The following is a 20,790-nucleotide window of genomic DNA, read 5'->3' on the forward strand; positions in this document are numbered from 1 at the left end:
ATGTGCTGCTAAGTGGATATACAAAAAAAGGATATTACATGTTGGAATAAAACCCTTAATCTTATTTTTTTCCCATTTCTAAGTGAGCCACACATTCATCTCCGTGCTTATGTTTTTCCTTAAGTCCATCCCACACCCATTAATCACATTCAGATGTGTTAAAAGCAACAAAAGAGTAATGGTGAGGAGCCAGGATGCTGAATAAATGCATAAGGAGCTTACTGTATAAAAATGAACACTGTTCTCCTGCATGTATCCCTTCCTACTCTTTTCTTTATAGTCAGGTTAGGCAGATAATCCTGTTATGTTGTGCACGTAAATGTAACCAGTGTCAGCTGCTCTAATCCCTTCTGCTCTTCTCTCCATCTAGAGCCTCAAACCCCGCTGATCCAGCCCTTCCTTCCCCTGGACCCTGCGCTGGAAACCAGACTCCTCAGCAACACACAGTGGGCGTACGACCCAGTGGACACCAACAGCTCTACGGCTGCTGCTGCTGCTGCACAATCCTGCATCCTCAACACGGCCCAGATGGACTACAGCGACCTGAGCACCGCCAGCAACATGAACACTGATAACAAAAACACTTCGACTAAAACCAACCACTTTAACAAGCTCTCCTGGGCTCATAATTATTTAAGCAGCCCCATTACTCCCAATAACATCCCAACAACTGCCACGAACACCACAGCTAATGGCTCCATCTTCAACAAAACCACCGTGACCAACTTCAGCAAAAACACTGCCACCCCCGCCGCACCTGCCATTACCACTACCGACATCAGCATCAACAGCAGCAGAGCAGTGTGTGGACCAGACGTCCAGTCTGTCCGCAGCAGAGTCCGCCCCGTGTCCTTCTCGCTGCCCAAAAGGAGCTGCGTCCTCCTCCACCAATCAGCTGCCGTCTTCATCCAAGCTGGACGGGGCTCTGGCTTGTCGGGGAAACAAGAGGGTGTGACGGCGCAGGAAAGAGCCAAAGATCTGGGGGAGAAAGTCGCAGATCAGCAGCTCAAATCTCCTGTATCTGCAGTCGTGGACGGTGTAGGTGTGGGTCACTGGGACACTGGAAACCAGTGCAGTGTGGAAATTAAAACTGCAATCCAGCACTCTGAGGCTGGAGCCAATATGTCTACCGAGAGGGGAACTGGAGGACACTCTGGGACCGGAGCCCAGGTTTCTTTATGTAATCGCAATGTGATCGGAGTTGAGGACTCTGTTATCAGTGGGAGTGGAGCCCAGTTCTTCTTATGTAATGACAATGGGACTGGAGCCCAAGTAGGCAATGAAAGTGGGACCGGAGCTCATCTTTATTTAAACAGCAGGATACCAGGACAGATTTCTGACACAGTTGTGACTAAAGATTCAGTATGCAAAGACAGCGAGGCCGAAGCCCGTGACAGTGTGGAAATTCCCACCCAAGAATTGAAAGATCTGCTTTGTCCCGCTACAAATCAGCCTCAAAAATCAATTTCTGGTGTTTTAAATGAGACCAAAGAGTCTTCAATCCAAACACAGCCCAAAGAATCAAACTCCTCTCCGTCAGACGGAGCGAAAGAATCAGCGTCTTTGCCTCTAAATCGTCCCAAAGAGCCGTTCTGTCGCGTCCTGAGCCGAGATGGTAGCAGGGTCCTACTCTGGCCGTCAGAGATGGTCAGGTACACCAAGACGTCGCCCTCCATCTCCTTCAGCATCAACCCTCTACTGTACGACTTCAGAGCACATAACAGGGCCAAGGAAGGGGGTGAGGAAAAGAAAGGAGGGCAGGAGGAAGGGAGGGAGGGAATAAAGCCGCCTGTGATCAAACAAGCCGACTGCCAACAGAGGCAGGAGGGTATGGAAGGAGGAGGAAGGGAGGTGAAGATAGATGAAAGGGAAGAAGAGGATGAAGGAGGACAGGCAGGAAATCCTATGGAACTTGTAGCCCATTGTAGCGGCGACGACGCAGTTCCGGACTGCTGCGACTGCCGTGATGAAAGCGCTTTAAAATTTGTTCCCGTTTCCACGGAATGCCACCTTGCGCCGACGCTGGGCCTTCAAAAAACAGGCAGGAGGAGGAGGAGGAGGAGGGGAGGGGTGAGGAGAGGGATGAGGAAGAGGGGGAGGAGGAAAAGAGGACAAGCGACAGATAGAAAGGACTCAGAAAGGGGAAGGAGGATAATAAGCAACATTTCTGAGAATCAGATGTTTGAAGGGAGAGGAGATGAGAGGTTGAAAAGAGACGGCACCGAAAAAGAGGAGAGGAGAGAAAAGGGGCTATTAAGTAATCTTGCGGCGCATCGGCTGGTAGGAGGGAGAGAAAAGAGGATGAGGGGAGAAGAGAGAAGGATAAGAGGAGATCAGACAGAGCGAGAGAGGGCAGGTAGAAATGACGAGAAGAGAGGAGAGCTATTAAGTAATCTTCCTGTGAATCGGTGTAATCGGTGTAACCAGCTGTGTCTGCAGGTGAAAAGGGAGGCCAGCCAGCATCAATCCCAGCAATCAGCCTCCGGGTGGGGCCACGGGCTCAGAAAGCTCCTCTGTAGGGGTGCTGCATGCAACTCAGTGATTAGCCCCGTCCCTGGGTCTGTTATAGAGACGCCACGCTGTCCTGCAATTACGCCCGACCCCGCTCAGAATGACAGAGAGATGAGGGAGATGCACAAAAATACACAAGCAGAGGAGCAGGAAGGGCACGGAGATGAGGAGCAAAGGAATCCGAGGAAGACGGAGATAAGAGCTGCTCAGGACGCTAAAGAAAACATGTGTAACCTAGTGATTAGCGGTGTTTCTTTTCCCTGTCGAGAAGCAGCACGCGGGCCAGAAATTTGTCTTGTTCCTACACCTCATGGGGAAACAGCATGTGATCCAGCGATTAGCCTTGTCCCTGCTCCCTTTAGAGAAACAGCGTGTAGTCAAAGACAAACAATACCTGCAGGACACAGCCATCCTGCGTCGGGCCCGGCCCCACGCTGCTCCGCACAGCAGACAGAAACACAGCCGAGAATCAGATCAGCCGGCGCAGGCATGACCCTCCCCGCTGATGCAATTTCAAAAGAAGTGATGTCGAAGAGAGCAGCAACAGCCGACAAGAGAAAGACGGAATCGCCGGAGGCTGGGGAAACACCGAGGAAGAAACGGAGGAGGGGAAGGAGGCAAGCAAGGAGATTCTCCTGTTTTTTGAGACGGCAAAGTGCAGCTTGCGTCGGGTTGACCGCCGACCCCACAAAACTCAACAGCAACGAGACGGAGACACTTGTGGACAACTTCCTGTGCAGTCCAGAGGGCAAGAGGACAGAGAAAAACACCAACTGCCATTTTCTCTGCAGGACAAAACACCCTCTGTGTCATGAAACAAATCACAGTGAAGGAACATTTAGCTGTAACACCGCTGACAAGCTGAATAACTACTGCCGCTGCGATGACAGAAAAGGCGGCGACTACAACACTGATGACTACAGTCAGTGTAGCTCTGACGCTTCTGGAGGCGAGGGAAAGAGGAAGTGTTTGTCCGAGAAGCCTCTCAGTGACTGTGACACCTGTAACACACCAAGTGACCACAATGAATGTGATAAAACCTCCAACAGGGACGGAAAACATGACGCCACTCGTGACAATCCTTACGACAAAGACAATCTGGGCTGTAGCGAGATGAAGAAAGACGAGGGTTCTCCTGCTGACTCACCTGTGGACTCCTTTACCTGTAGCAGCAGTGACACACACGCTGACCACTGTCAATGTGAAATCGAGCAAACACAGAGCGACAAAACGACAGATTTTTGTGGGCAAACTGCGGCTCAGAGTCAGAGCTCAGAGCCTAACGACTGCTGTAACTGTAAAACCAATGACGCATGTCATCACGTTTGTGATCACATCCATACAACGAACAAAAGTGGGCTCGGTGAGGAGGATGAAACCAAACCTCAGTGTCACACTCAGCTCAAAAACAACCTCTCTGATTCAACAATTGATCACAAAACCTGCAGCAGTATTGATCACAGACATGGAGACGGCTGTGATCATGTTGACGGTGGTCAGTGTGATTATCTGAACACTAATCGTGTCACTGATTGTAATCACTGTGTTTATGCTGCCCGTAAGAGTAGCACAACGGAAGCTGCCGCGCTCACGAGTGTGGAGCAAAGAGACGCAGAGAGGGAGAGAAAGGAGGAGGAGGAGAAACAGATGGAGAGGAAGAGGGTGAAGGAGAAGCAGGAAGAGTGGGAGAAGGAGTGGGTGAGGAGGAAGGAGAGAGAAAGGGAGGACAGGGAGAGAAGGAAGGAGAAAGATTTCTACACAGAGAAGAGGCCTTGTTTTCCTCCCGCCCTCCCTCCGCAGTGCATCCCCCTCCACGCTCCTCTCCTCCTCCCGCCCTCCCTCTCCTCCTCTTCCTCCTTCTCCTTCCGTCACACCATCATCCAGCATCACCTCTCCCTCCTCCCGCCTCCGTCGCACCTCCCCCTCCATTCATACCCTCCTCTTCTCCCCTCTTTCTCCCCACACCTCTCTCCTCTCACTCTCAATCCACCTCCTGCTCCTCCACCACCGCCACCACCTCCTCCTCCCCCTATTCATCCCTCTTTCTACTCCTCATCACCAATACCTTTACTGGATGCCCCCGGTCCGTATCCGTTAGCAACAGCGTTTCATCCCATGCAGAGTCACCCCCCGCCTCTGTATCCCCCGCCCCACCCTGCAGTGCTGCCCCTACAGCTGTTGTTCTGAAATATATTTAAAATAAGCAAAGAAATAAACTCATTAAAGGACAAAACTTTTTCCAGGGGAGAAGTTGTCAGCTGTGAGAAAGCAGCTTGCATGTGTCATTACCTGCCTACTCGAAGTGAGGATGAAATGCGAGGGATAACAATGTCACGGAGACTCAAGTAGACAAACAAAGCCGCTCTTTCTTAAAGCCAGACCTCCGGGAGCCTCGTCACCCCGTCCAACAACTCAAATCACTGATTCACACATCTAAAAAGAAAAAAAAAGATGGCTAATTATCTTCATCAGTGGCAATCCTGCTTGAAATGAGCCTCAGGTGTGCATCCAGTGGAATGGTGGCGGCGATACACAGCTGGGCTCGTTTCCCTCGGCAGAAATTAGTCAACGCTGCTGTTTTGCATTTTAAACCGATGATTTGCTCGGTTTTTAAAGCATGGTGGAAATTTTAAACTATGGTTTGTGACTTTAAAGGACAAAATCCATCCTCAGATATCTTCAGTCTGAGATAATACATGCATGACTTTCACATTTTGTTGCCCCCTGAGTGTTTCTCCATAGAATCGCTGCTCTGCTTCCTCCTCCTTTCAGATGTCAACTTGTTGTCCTCAGATGGAGGTTATGAAGAGCTGATGACCTGCGTGTCTTCCACATAGAGGGTTGAAACAGGATCTGGGGGTTGCCTTCCAAAATAAACATTAAAGGGCACCTATGATGCTCAGTTTCAGGTTCAGATTTAGGATCGGAGCATCGACCACAGGCGGTCCAAAGGCCATATTGAAACTGATGGAATTTTTGAGGGGCTGAAGATGCTCGAAAACTCATTTGCACACACATCAGAAGTGGTGAAATGTACATTTGATATGGAAATCATGATTGGGTGTAAAACATGGTGCAGTAGTGCCCCCGACAAAACTTCTACGAAGCAGCTCCTGAAGCTGCTTTCGCCAACATGTATGAAACTTGGTAGGCAAAAGTAACATCCCAAGATGTAGAGCTGTACCCTAAACCCAACAGGAAGTCAGCCATTTTGAATTAAATGTGTAATTTTTGTGCATTTGTGGCCATATTTTGGAGTACGGGGGCACTTTGGACCATAAAAAATCACAGCCAAAAAAAAAGCTCCTAAACCAAAACCTTCCCAACCGGCAACCAAGTTCACATGTTTCCCTGATGTTAGCATGTAGCTACATGTAGCAGTGTATGTAATTTTAACACTGGCAGTAGCCTGGAGCAGACGACCATAGAAAGAAATCCATCATGAGCTGACCTCAGCGTCTGGTGAAAGTGGAAGACACATCATCATCCTCACTGTGACCTCGTCACATGTCCACGTTTGGTCATGGACTTTCCACGTCCACATATGGCGTCCAAGGTACCCTGGGTGTGTTGGTTGTTGACGTTCTGGGACGCTGTGTCAACTTCAGCCTGTTACATGCATTGTCTGTTTTCAAAATACACTTCTGTTTTCACAGGAAATGTACAGTTTCAAAATAAAAGCACTACATCCAACACCGGTAATTTACGTTTTTTTTTTCCTTCCACAAAAGCACACAATTGGTTTTAGACATAAAGAACAGGATTTGGCTTTACAATCATACAGGAAGTGAACACCGGCCTCCCAGGTGTTGGACCCCTCCCACCTGCCCTACTCAGACCACCACCTTACCTGACGTTGTTGTCCCGCCCCATTTCCCTCAACACCGCTGTTAAACAATAACAGTGACTGGCTGCATATCACGCCAACGTGAAAGGACGGCTTGTTTCGTCGGTGTCTGACGCCAGAAGTCACAAAGTAAGCACTAAGGCCCAGTCCACACGGACCCGTGTACTTTTGAAACTTCCAAAAAAAATTTGTCCACACAAGTGGTGTGATAAAAAAACATGATATCCGCACGAAACTGCAAAACCCGCTACCAAGTGATGTAATACACATGCCAAAGCAGTAGGTGGCGATGTAACTTCTAACGGAAAGGCCATTTTAACCAATCAGAAGTCAGCGTCAATACCGGAATAGGGAAGTGCGGAAAATAAAAACAACCCGACCCACAAAAATAGCGCGACCTAATTCAACAGCAGAGGCGCCTGAACGACCAACTACACTACCACGACAGCAGCAACGGGCCTGCCAACGGAGGTCCGACCCAGCCGGATCCAGAACCTCCGTTGGCAGGCCCGTCGCTGCTGTCGTGGTAGTGTAGTTGGGGTAGCTAGCAACAGGAGCAGCGTCCTTGGTTGGTCGTTAGGTCGAGCAGCTGGATGTGCCATCCAAAGAGAGCAGAGAGCACGCTCACAAATAAAGTTAGCATCAGCATGTTTGTTTGGTCTGCCATTTCACTAGCTATTTACCGTCGCTCTGACGTCAAACAGTGGAGACAGGTAATAAAATACTGCGGTTATCCTATCTACACGAAACCACTGGCACCGGAGTCTTCAAAAAACTTCACCCTGGACTCCTGTTTCAAAGAAACGTGGTTTCGAAGGCCCAAAGCGCGGTTGCGTGTGGCCAAACAGCCAAATCGCATAGAATAATACACAGTTTCAGAAGTACACGGGTCCGTGTGGACTAGGCCTGGATTTTGATGACTTCGGAGTGAGAAGGGATTGAGGCGGCGTCAGTTTGAAACCCCACTAGACAACAACAGAATTTACTGACCTGCAAAGTGCATATAGGGCGGGTGGGAGCGGCGGTGGACGGGTCCAACAACCACAGACTTTCAACCCTGGGTGCTGTGTTCGCTTCCCGTATGAATGTTGAGCCAAACCATGATGTTTTTGTTTTTTTTAAACCTAACCACATGCATTTGTTGCATGACGAAATAAACATATATATATGCAGTCTTTTACCAGCTTAAGTTTATTTATTTTTAAAAAAAGACTGAGTGCATCTAATGAAAATTTCCTGTGAAAACAGAAGTGTATTTTGAAAAGACAGAATACATGTAAAGAGCGTAAATTGACACGGCGTCATGTGACAAGACTGTTTTATTTGTCAGAGTCTGACGATGGAAGTCACTGGCCAAGCGCTGGATTTTGACGACTTCGGAGTGAGAGTGGAAACAAATTATTCAGAACGGTTTTTGCTTAATAAAACCTATTCATATATTATGTGAAAGGAAATAAGGAGAAGCATCATAGGTCCCCTTTAAAATGAATATATCTACTATACTGAGTGTCAAAATGACAAGACACTCAAAATTTACTAAAGATAAAACAATAATTTTGTCACAAACGTCTCTGAACATCACCCCCGCACGTTCAAACGACAGAATAGCTGCGTCCTAATTCCTTTCTACATGCTAATGAAGTGATTAAATCAAGTATAGTCAAACATGTCAGTGTGTAGGCTGAGTCAAATTGGTTTCTGGTGTGTTTCTGATGGACATTATTGCTCCACAACACACTGCATAAAGGAAACTGAGAAGCTGCTCACAGCTGGAGAAGATTAATTGAGGATTATGGTTTAAAGAATCGCTTCAGGAACACGTTGGAAAAATAAGAAAAAATAAAGTCTCCAAAAAACGTTTTCTCTCTAGGAAGTTTAATTGGTCCTTTAAAGTGGCGGTGTCACTGACCTCCAGCGGGTCAAGTCGTACATGATACCGCTCACTGTTAGTCTGTAGCTGGTGTCTCTTTGCTGCATACAGGCCCACTGATGCTGTCATTAGTGTATAAATTGTGTCTCAGCCTCCTCTGAAGTGTATTTCTCCCTGAGTGAGAGTCGGACGTCAGAGCCAAATGTTAAGTTTGAAATACAGCCTTTGCTCTTTGGTTTTGAGGGACTGACTCCAGCGTCTGACCTTTACTCTTGACGTTTTAGACTGTTGATTTTCTGCCATCTCACTCCATCGCAGCAGCACTAAAAATATCCCAAATGTCGTGGATAACTTTACATTTAGTGACTCATGCCCGGAAAACAAAGGCCAAAAAAACTGAGCAGAGAGAGAGTGATTCAGAGCGTCATGTGAGACACACCTGGCATCTTCTCGCTTCGTGAATTCAGTCGTATCCTTTCATTGACATGCAGGAAGTTCAAAGCGTTCCTTCCTAGCGGCACTTTTCCATCTGAACGGCCCCTCAGGGTGGATTTTACCTTTAAAGCGAAGGGTTAGGACAAAGCCACATGTGAGTAAGTGCGGATCCGCCCTTCCTCTTTGTTCCAACTCTGCTCTTTCCTCTTTCCTCACAATTGACAAAACGTCCAGAGACGCTGGTGCGGCGCTCAGAGTCTGAGGTTTGAATGGCAGCGGTGACAATAAGGGAGCTGCAGAGTAACTCCCACACTTACCAACACATTGTTTTTCCTCATCGGTTTTCTCTCCCTCCTCTGAAGTTGAACATCTGGCTGCGATGGCTTTGGGGCATAACTGGCAGCGCCTACCCATCTCAGCGACTATAGATTATTCTGGTGCAGGCGGGGATGACAAACAAAACAAAAACAAATAAAGATGTGCATGAAAATTAGACTAAAAGAAGCAGATTTTGTGGGCGGATCATCATCTTTATTCTCGCTAACATTTCCAGGCAAGCACTGTAAAAACATGTTGGTGGTATTGATCCCAGAAACCTGCACACGTACACACACACACACACACTGTTTTCAGCATCACTGTTGCAGCCCTGCCCGCTCTGCTGTCTCCCCCAGATGATCTCCAGTGTGTCGGGCATGTCGCCATGGTGACACTACTTAGCACAGGGTGACACGCTTGCAACTTTTGCTTTTTTTTGTTTGTTTTTGAGGCCATTATGAGCAGGCGGCAACATGAAACATTTTACTTACAGCTCCGAGTGCAAGAAAAAAACGCCGGTGTGACGGCGCTCGTGCTCTCTCTCCCTGTAGCTCTGCACCACATTGAGGGGGTTTGAAACCAGATGTTCTCTACGGACGTAGGTTTTATTTATTATTGTGATAAAACGGTGTAAATTAGAGAAGAAAACAACCTGTTATTAGATGTATTTTTGTAGAGAAACCTCAGTTGAATGAGGCACAGTTTTTGTATCATGTACTCTGATGCTATTTTAGCTAGCAAACGACCCACTTCATTTGTCTTCCTGTTGAGCTGTTGTACATATGTTCTCTGACGTCCTGTTATCAATGATTGGGTTTAAAAAGGTTTACGTTGCTGCACAAAGCAGTTCTCCCCAGTTTTGTCTAGGAAATGTCTTGAGATCCTCATGAACTAATATTTGGCTACATTTCTTTCTGTGTAATCTATTTTCAGCAGACTCATATCCACAGATATTATCCCTGCTAATATGATAGACTTAGAAAATACCATCGAGAAAAAACAAATTAACTCTGAAAATGGAAATAAATCAGTAGACTTGATATCACTGTGTCTTGTTGTCACTTTGTTTTGTCTTTTAATGGAGAAAGAGAATCACCTGAAACCGACTTGCTTTCATAATAAAGTCCTTCTCTCTCTCCTTCTCTCTCTCTCTCTCTCTCTCTCTCTCTCACTCTCATCCTATTACTGCATCTTGCTAACTCGGCCATTCTGGATGTCACTAACTCGGCTTCTTCTCCGGAGCCTTTGTGCTCCACTGTCTCTCAGATTAACTCATATCACAGCGGTGCCTGGACAGCGTGACGTGTGTGGTTGTGCTGCTGCCGTGGTCCTGCCAGATGCCTCCTGCTGCTGCTGCCATCATTAGTCATTATTCATACTTCTACTGTTATTATACACATATGACTATTGTCACACATGTATACTGCCAGATATTAATACATACTTTCAACATATTGTACCACAGTAGCCAGAACTATAACTATAATATTATTACTTTCAATAATGTTGTTGTAAACTACTGTCATTACCTGCATCTCTCTCTCTCTCTCTCTCTCTCTCTCTCTCTGTCTCATTGTGTCATACGGATTACTGTTAATTTATTATGCTGATCTGTTCTGTACGACATCTATTGCACGTCTGTCCGTCCTGGAAGAGGGATCCCTCCTCAGTTGCTCTTCCTGAGGTTTCTACTGGTTTTTTTGGGGAGTTTTTCCTGATCAGCTGTGAGGGTCCAAAGGACAGAGGGATGTCGTATGCTGTAAAGCCCTGTGAGGCAAACTGTGATTTGTGATATTGGGTTTTATAAATAAAATTGAATTGAATTGAATTATCAGCAGACAAACGTGTGAATCGATACCGTTAACCGCCTCGTTCCTGTGATTTCCCCTGTGTGTGAAATAATACAGCAAGAAAGACACACAAAAAAAGAGCGCGGAGCTCATTCAGAGAATATTTTAATCACTTCCAAACTGAAAGAGACGGATTATAAACTTGGAGACACACACGCTTGATCAGATGCTTTGGGACTGAGACCTGCGTGTGTGTGTGTGTGTGTGTGTGTGTGTGTGTGTGTGTGTGTGTCTCCAGAAGGCCCTCTGACAGCTGGGACCATCATGTTCAACGACTAAAATAGCGTCAAAACTCAACATGTTCAACACCTGGGGCTGTGTGAGTGTGTGAGTCTACATGCGAACAATTTTTCCATCTGTCTGTGTGTGCGTGTGTGTGTGTGTGTGTGTGTGTTTGTTTAGAGGGTATGAAAGCAAGAAACTCAGTGAGTGTGACAAGTCAAGTTCACTTTATTACCGAATCAACCGTTCTCAGTAATTTGCTTCAGTGACCTTTAAAAACCAACAGAAAAACCTTCTGACATTAAAACTTGACTTTATGGAATTAGTTTCAGTGTGTGTTTGTGTTTGTGTGTGTGTGTGTGTGTGTGTGTGTGTGTGTGTGTGTGATCTTTCCGCCCTGATCTCAGCCTCTTTCAGTCTCTGTGATTCTCTCCTCCTCTCCGCACACTTTCCAGAGAGTCTGATGAACGTCTCGACTCGGGCCGGCACTTCACGGCGGATGAGTTAATACGCGCTTGGTGCATTATGGTTTGCTTCCTTCCACGTCCGCCACAGAGACGACTCAACGGCCAGTTAAGAAAACCTCAGTCATAGCTTGTTGTGTACTTCATCAGGAGGCAACAAGACGAAGCTTTTCAGAAACACGTCCATTATAGGGCCATTGTGGCTGCCGCCGTCACTCTCGCTGGGCCTAACGAGAAACCAAATATGTTGAAAAATGTATGATAGTTTCATACGAGAATGATTTATGTATCAGAGGAGCTCGAAGGGAGACAGAAGGAGAGGCATATTGCTGGTGGCCTGCATAAATTATTTACTGGGAGACGGCAGAAGTTATAATAAGTTATAAAAATGTTATATTACAGAGATGTTGTATAATTTGCTTTTGTTTCAGCATTAAAAACAGATTTATATGCAAACAAACACCAGAACACTGCTCACTGAAGCTGCATTGGTTTTCTTCAGTGGGGTTGAATGATGTGCTCATGTCTAACATACTGTAGAGTTTGGAGAAGCAGGGAAAGTACTGGCATGGAGGCTAAGCTCTGTGCTTTAGTTAGTGTTGTGTTTTGGTGTCTGAGAGCCCTGCACACTCATGGATCTGTTCCTCACACTGGACTTCCTGGACCTCACTGCTGTACTGACACCTGAAACAAACCGCCCCCTCCAACGAGCCTGGCCTCACTCCCAGAGCATCAAAATACACAACTTGGGCAGTGTCCACGGCAACACCATAGTGACACCATTAAGCACCTGTGTGAGACGAACCAGTCTTTCCATCAACGCCAGTATAAACCCATCTGCGCCCTTATTAGACGTTCCAACCTGCTCTCACTCTGAAATCATCAAAAACCGGCGCTTGGCGAGTGAAAATACTCAACTCAAGGACAATTGGTTTCAGTCAAGACTTAAAAGCTTTCAATCCAGAGTCACGTTAGCACCTATGACGAATTTGTGATCAAACAGTTAAAATTAAGGTGATACTGAATTAATTTGACCAAACATAGTGTGTAGTCATGTTGTGTTCTGGTTTACACAGAGTCCCTAGAAATTGAAAAACAAAACGACGAACCGACCTCCTGATTTAATTCCTTTAAATGTCAAAATAGGAAGAATGATGGTGACATATGTGCAAAGACGGACACCATATTTATCACTGCCGTCACTGTCAACTCCAAAGTCGTCGAAAACCGGCGATTAATCAGTGACTTCTGGCGTCAGAAACAGATGAAAAAAAGTCGTCCTTTCATGTCAGCATGATACACAGCCTGTGAAAACAGAAGTGTATTTTGAAAACAGACAATGCATGTAGCAGGCTGAAGTTGACACGGCGTCCCAGAACGTCAACAACCAACACACCCAGGGTACCTTGGACGTCATATGTGGACGTGGAAAGTCCATGACCAAACGTGGACATGTGACGAGGTCACAGTGAGGATAATGATGCGTCTTCCACTTGGATTACTTGGATTTCTTTCTATGGTCGTCTGCTCCAGGCTACTGCCAGTGTTAACGTTACATACACTGCTACATGTAGCTACATGCTAACATCAGGGAAACATGTGAACTTGGGTGCCGGTTGGGAAGATTTTGGTTTAGGAGCTTTTTTTTCCCTGGTGATTTTCCATGGTCGAAAGTGAGTGTGACGAGGTTGCAGTGAGAATGTGTTGGACACTCAGAGCAGCGTGGTTTATAGACCATGAAAGGATGTGTGGGAGGGAAGTGGTTGGGTCCCACAAACAACAACGAACAATTGACTTTGACCCAAGCTGACACATCCTCACTGTGACCTCGTCACATGTCCACGTTTGGTCATGGACTTTCCACGTCCACATATGACGTCCAAGGTACCCTGGGTGTGTTGGTTGTTGACGTTCTGGGACGCCGTGTCAACTTCAGCCTGTTACATGCATTGTCTGTTTTCAAAATACACTTCTGTTTTCACAGGAAATGTGCAGTTTGCATACAGTCTCTTTCAAAATAAAAGCACTACGTCCAACCACCGGTAATTTACGTTTTTTTCCTTCAACAAAAAGCACACGATTGGTTTTAGAAATAAAGAACAGGATTTGGCTTTACAATCTTACAGGAAGTGAACACCGGCCTCCCAGGTGAACCCCTCCCACCTGCCCTACTCAGACTTCCACTACCTTACCTGACGTTGTTGTCCCGCTGCATTTCCCCCTGACAGCACCGGGCACAGTTAAACACTAACAGCGACCAGCCGTGTTCATGCCGATGTGAAAGGACAGCTTTTCTCATCAGTGTCTGACGCCTGAAGTCCGTGACCAAGTGCTGGATTTCGGAACTTCAAGTGAGACCGGGTTGACCCAGGAGAGCGGTACTTACCGCCGACTCCTTCTGTGTCAAGATACAAGATACATCACGTTGCATCGATCAAAAAGTCTGGGCCAGTATAGAGTCCAAATGCTGCATGTGCTGCCTTTAAAGGTTTAAGTCTCAAAGACAAAACCAAGAAGAAGAAACCAATATTCAAGTCCTAAAGTTTAAAGGTCTCAGAAACAAACATCGAGTGAAGGCACCAAAAAAGTCTTTCAGGTCTCCAAATGTTCCGCATCAGAAAAAGCACATGGGCATTTACATTTCAAAGCTGCTCTCAACAAATGTGACTCAACGTCCTTCTGACACAGAGGTCCACAAAGTACACATACAGTATGTAAGGCATGTCTGTCTCATTTTTATTCTTCAGGATTTCTGCTTTCAGATTTCAAGCCAAGTCTTAGAAACAACACCATCCAGTCCCTTGGAGGACGATCTATTTGTTAGACGTCTGCTCTCGTAAAGATCAAAAGGTCAAGAATCAGGACGACTTGAGAATTCAAATCTTCACTACTTGATACAGACTGAGAGATAACACCGTTAGTTTCAAGAGGAAAAAAACACAACTCGCTTTTCTAAATCGCTATGAACAGAATTGAGCTGTTAAATCATCAACAGACTCTCTGTCTGTCAAAACCGTTGCATAATGTAATCAGACACAACAGCTGAGGAATGAGAGAGCAGACAGTAAATCAGACACGTTAAACGATGTTTAAACATCACACATTTGTTAAAATCACAGTCAAACAGCATTTCAGACGACCTCAGCTGGCTCACTGTAGTTTATGTATTTCCTTCAGAGAAAAGGGATTTGGGGCAGGTGGTGATGGTGAGATGCAATCCAGAGGATGAATGTCGGGATAAAACTAAAGACAGGAAGGTAGTTTCAGGTAGCTTTGTGGAGCTGCGGGGCTGAACGCCTCCAGGGAAGAGAAACTCCATAATCATTTTGTTTTGGACTTGAAGCTTTTCAGGGTCATCAGACGGATGTTTGTGTGTGTGAGGGCTTACAGAAATCACAAAGACAGGCCGGGTGGTGGCAGATACATTTACTCAGATAACTGCTGGAATGAGGTACTTTGGGGAATTTTACTTTTTCTTCCTCCTCTACATCTACCTGAGCAAAACGCACATCGGTATCCTCCGAATTCAAATCAATTTAATTCAGTACAACGTCATTAATCCTGAAGGAAATTCTTGTGCCAGAGAATGCGTCAAATTCAAACAATAAACATTCACAACCAGTAACTGGGCCCAGGTTTTGAAACAACAGAGTATTAGATATCTGGCAAAATATACAAGATAATAAGTGTTTTCAAGGAGCAAAGCAAAAACCAGTTCCTATCAGAGAAACATTTAGGAGTACAAGAAGTTCAAGCGTTACTAAAAATGAACTGAAATGGTGGAAAAAAACAGACTGCGCCTGAAAACTCACAAGTGTTGATTGTTGTTGGCCTTCGCCAACAGCAGTGGCCGATGTTTTTCCAGTGTGTCACATTAGGGCAGGGCTTGGGATTAACAATGTCCCGTCGATAACGGGACAACAGGAAATGTGTTCGGGATGAACACAGATCTTCTCTGGGACGCAGTAAACTCACTGTTGTTTCCGTCATAATGCTGCGTGGTGAACTACAACGTCTTGTTGAAGTCAGCAGGAGGAGAGCTAGGTAATGTTAGCTGTTAGCTAGGGTGGGCAGATCAAACCCAAAATATCAGTATTCTCAATACCATGTTTTCATTTTTCAAGATCAATCCTTGCGTCAACAGGATTGATACCAAAGAAGAGATCAGTTTCCCTCTTCTACATCGTACCTATTTGTATTTCAAGGGCAAAACAGTCTGTTGTCCTGAACACATCTAGTGCATGTACTCTTTGCTTTCTGCTGCTTTTGTGTTGTCTGCACTCAAACATCATACCCCAGACCCAGCAGCATATTCTTCAGCCTTTTTAAATAGGAGTTGTGCAAATTTGCAGCAAAGCCCAATCAGTTTTTTTTCAGCATTGGCAGTATACCCTACCCTACGAGGTGGAAAATTGGGCACCTCGGATCAACTCGCCAATCCGGCTCTGTGTGTCTAAACACTCACAGCTTGCCGGCAAAACCGCCCAACATTCGTGGAAAACCTGGCAGTGTAAAAGGGGCTATAGTTTCACTTTCACCTGATGTCGTCAGTCGGAGGACGGTGAGCTCATCTCTGTGTGCCGACGCTGACCCTAAACTGTACCATGAATAGAGCCATGTGCGCGTATGTGTGACTGAAGCTGTCCGCGATGTGGGAAGTATGTCCGAGCCTGACTAGTTTAATCAGACACATAAGAGCAGTGATGGATCAATGACAGAAAGAGAACAGCTCAGCATCCAGACCTCTGACTCAGAGTTCACTGACAGTCTGTTCACAGAGGTTCAGACAAGGAATATCCAGGTATACAGTGGCCTCATGTTTTAGTCCAAATAGATATTCAGTATTGGTTAATGTCACATTTTTAGCTGTTACTTCAGCAGATTGATTATTCACCTTATAAATCATGGCGCCACTTTTAATAATTAGAGTATCGTACAGGGATCAATATTGGTGATTCTGGCCCTGTGTACTTGGTATCAGATCGAGACCAAATTTTGTAGTTTTGCCTATCCCTACTGTTAACTGTTAACTGTTAGCAGCTAGCGACTGGAGCTAACACCTGACAGAGGTTGATTTTAAGTTACAATATGATGCATTCAAGCTCTCTTTAATAACAATAAGTATTGGGTGAAGGTTAAATTATGATGTTCTCATGATGAGTTCAAATGTGAGAAACTTCAATAAATACTTTTGTTTTTAAGAAGAAATTTGATATTTTCACAGCAATATGAAACAGATACTAGTAGAACTAGTAGCCAGTAATTCAATGTAAATGTACACTCAAATATTTTACAGTGTGTGTAATAAAAATACTTTTGGATTTTTTCATGTCAGAAAAAGTTATTTCAGAGGTTGTCTCATGAATGTGTCTGATTGAATCTGTGCTCATTCAAAGGCGGCGTCATGACGGGCCGAGTGACTTTAAAACTGCTCACTTATTTTTTCATAATGAAGATTTCTTTGGCACAAAAAGGGGAATAAATAACAACAAAAACAAAATAATCACAACAAAAAAAGATGAGTAGCTGTATCAGCCCAGAACTGGTCACATCGATGCATCCAAAGCAAAAAACTGTGCAGATGAGGTTCAGGAGATTTGACTGTTTTTACATAAAAATAAATGTAAATGAATCCTGATGAACATCTTTCTGTGAGCTCGCTGACTTTTAGACATCATCTGAAGCGCTTGAGAGAATTCTCTCAGCCAGTAAAGGAGCGTGTAATCCTTCTTTTGTTGGCTCTTAAACATTTTATCTCCAGCTTTGGAGATTTTCATGCTTCATCATTTCATTTTCTCCAATTTTAAGTTTTTGAAACTGTGACGTGGAGCGATCTTCACACTGAGTCCTTTTAATTTTGATATTAAAACACATTGTGCTGCTAATGTTTGCAGACTTTTACCAAGCAGAACTGTCAAAGCAGGACTTTTAATCGTCTTGTAGTATCATCCCATTGTGGTATAACTACATTAACTTCGGGGAAGTGGTGGATCCTCGAGGCATTACTCTGCCTGCGTGCGGTGCACCGACACACGCTGGTAATGGCTGTGTAGGACGGGCAAACATTTCCTCTCGCAGGAAGTCAAAACTCAGGAAGCCTGAAAACCGCAGGGAAGCAGCAGAAAGCAATAACATTTGTTCTAACATTTTTGATCACCCCTGCTACTGTGCAGAAATGGGTCACGGCTGCCAGAGACGCATCAAACATGTTGTAGTCGTCTGAGTCAGTGGAATCTCTGATGGGCCTTTTTCACCACGCTGTCAACACCGCTCCACGATTTCAAAGCTCACTATGTTTCAGTGCTGAGGAACTAAAAAGTTTTTTAGCCTTTTCACTTTTCTGCTCATTTATGATGACTGATTGCATCTCTCTTCTCGCCTGGAGTCACTGTTTTCCTTTCTGTTGTTGCTCCTGTTCAGGTGAAACAAAAGGTTATTTGGGATTGAATACCTCTCCACCGCTGCGCTTCCATCGCTCGCTATGTAAAGTGATTCATCATCTGTAATCAGCCCCAACAACTGCGTCGTCGTCCGTGAACTTAAACAACTTTACAGCCTCATCCTGGGACACACAACCAATTGTGTAATGAAAACACAACAGAGGGGGGAGGAAGCAGCCTCGAGCAGCTCCTGTGCTCAATAACCCAGTGTTTTTGAGCATCCCTGACCACTTATTTTCTTCTCCATAAGAAGTCTCAAAAACCTAATTACACAAAGTCTGGCTCCCATTCAGATCCACAGTTTGAGGGGGTGCGATTGATTTGACATTGAGCCGCAGTCCAAAAAAAGAGAAATCACTAGCAGGTCCTTGATTTGGCCATGATCGACCAATGACATTCGACTGAGGAAGAGTGTGAAACAAGCAGGAAGGCTATCAGGCTGCGATTCAGTAAATTGATGTGTCTCCTTCAGAGATTAGCATTTCGGGGGGGCAGAGTATTACATGATGAGACACCATCAGAGGATGGATTCAGGAAATCAAATCAAAGACAGAAAGGTAATTTGGATTTCTCATGAAAGGTTGGTCGTATCATACTTGAGGATTAAACATTAATGTATTCACAACATCAGATATTCTTTTTGAGCAGCAGAGTAGCATCGGCTCCTGAATCACAGGAAGTGTTGCAATACAGGTTGTTTGTAGCCCCAGCGTTGCTACTCGAGTGTAAAATCTTTACTGATGAACACTGTATAGTTTGTTGAGAACAAAATGACGTAACAACAAACAGTGGAAACCAAAATCATCGACACACTGAGGGCTGGACTGCAGGCCTCTCCACCTGGAATTCTATCAAGGCAACTCATCATGTGACTCAGTAGTATGTACGGCCCCCCCCTGCCTGTATGACCTCCTGACAACATCTGAGCATGCTCCTGATGAATCAGTGGTTGGTGTCCTAGGGGATCTCCTCCCAGACCTGGATCAGGGCATCAATGAGCTCCTGGACAGTCTGTGGTGGTACTTGATGGCGTCGGATGCACCGATACATAACGTCCCATAGGTGCTCAGTTGGATTTAGGTCAGGAGAACGAGAGGGCCAGTCAACGGCATCAATGCCTTCATCATCCAGGAACTGTCTACACACTCTGGACACATGAGGCCAGGTCCTGCACCAGGAGGAACCCAGGGCCCTCTGCACCAGGAGGAACCCAGGGCCCTCTGCACCAGGAGGAACCCAGGGCCCTCTGCACCAGGAGGAACCCAGGGCCCTCTGCACCAGGAGGAACCCAGGGCCCTCTGCACCAGGAGGAACCCAGGGCCCTCTGCACCAGGAGGAACCCAGGGCCCTCTGCACCAGCGTAAGGTCTGACAATCACACTGAGGATTTCCTCCTGGTACCTAACAGCAGTCAGGGTACCGTTGGCTATGACATGGAGGTCTGTGCAAACCCTACAAATGTCACAGGCAGCATAACGTTCACCACGGCGTCTCCAGACTCTTTCACGCCTGTCACATGTGCTCAGTGTGAACCTGCTCTCATCTGTGAAGAGAACGGGGCGCCAATGGTGGACCTGCCAGTTCTGGTGTTCTCTGGTGAATGATGGAGCTGCACGGTGCTGGGCTGTGAGCACAGGTCCCACTAGAGGACGTGGGGCCCTCATGCCACCCTCATGGAGTCTGTTTCTGACAGTGTGGTCAGAAACATGCACACCAGTAGCCTGCTGGAGGTCATGTTGTAGGGCTCTGGCAGTGCTCCTCCTGTTCCTCCTCACACAAAGGAGCAGATAGCGGTCCTGCTGCTGGGTTGATGCCCTTCTACGGCCCTGTCCAGCTCTCCTGGTGTAACGGCCGGTCTCCTGGTATCTGGTCTCAACCTGATTGGCCTGCAGGTACGGCCTCATGCTACCAGTAGTGCCAAGGACACTAGCAGAAGACCAAACTAGAGAAGAATCAGTCAGGAAGGATCAGGAGAGAGCAACTGTCTGTGGACACCACATGTAAAACCATTCCCTTTTTGGGGGTTGTCTTGCTTTTGCCTCTCCATTGCACCTGTTGTCACTTTGATTTGCACCAAAGCAGCTGAAACTGATTCACAATCACTTGTGCTTCCTGAATGGACAGAATGAGCAGTGAAAGTAGAAAAGCGCAGGTCTCCACCAGGTGTGTCTTTCAGCACGTGACTTGTGGGGACCCACAGAATCCATTTTCATTCAGATATCTTGAGGTGAGAGGTTTAAAGGAGCTCTATGAAAATGTCCATGCTGTTTTTCCCCTTGCCGAAATTTATCCTTAATTTGGAGCATTATTTAGCCCCCGTCCTGAGAGGCATGACATGGATGGTCTTCTGGTGTCATTTGATATCAGTATCATCCCACCAGCTTTAACACTCAGCCCTCTGTAGCCTCTGAAAGACAGAAATTTCAGTCAGGATCTGATTTTTGAGAAGTAGTGCTGCATAAAAAACACTGTCAACTTTAATCTCAGATATAGAGCAGTATGATTATATCTTTGTTTACAGAAGTCATGCATTATTTATCGGAACAGACTTATTTTTTTAATAATAAGCCTCATAAAATTAGGAAAAGTCATGAAGTATCAAGCAGATGAACGATGTTATGGTTTGAGCTGTTTAAGAGGATCTACCAGAAGATTTATCACCGTTTAGATGTTACTGTGACTTTTGAAACTTCAAGCAGAAACATGCAGAACTGTGTCAACAACCGTCAGTCGCACATTTCACCTGTGAAGCTGATGCTTCATTGTTTTTTCTGGCGTCTCACAGCCGTGAAATGAAGATCTCACAGACTGTCACAGCACGAAATAAAAGTTTC

General features: G+C 45.8%; 1 protein-coding gene across 1 annotated transcript in view; it reads left to right on the forward strand.

Moving 5' to 3' along the window:
* LOC144458377 (uncharacterized) overlaps positions 1-4,727 on the forward strand; it is a 107,674-nt gene extending 102,947 nt beyond the window's left edge. The window contains exon 5 of the mRNA XM_078160790.1: positions 371-4,727. Coding sequence (XP_078016916.1) covers positions 371-4,698 — 4,328 coding nt within the window. The 3' untranslated portion in view covers positions 4,699-4,727. The remainder of the gene's footprint in view (positions 1-370) is intronic.
* The last annotated feature ends 16,063 nt before the right edge of the window (positions 4,728-20,790 follow it).

The sequence above is a fragment of the Epinephelus lanceolatus genome, chromosome 17 (genome assembly GCF_041903045.1).
Source record: "Epinephelus lanceolatus isolate andai-2023 chromosome 17, ASM4190304v1, whole genome shotgun sequence".
Classification (NCBI taxonomy): domain Eukaryota; kingdom Metazoa; phylum Chordata; class Actinopteri; order Perciformes; family Serranidae; genus Epinephelus; species Epinephelus lanceolatus.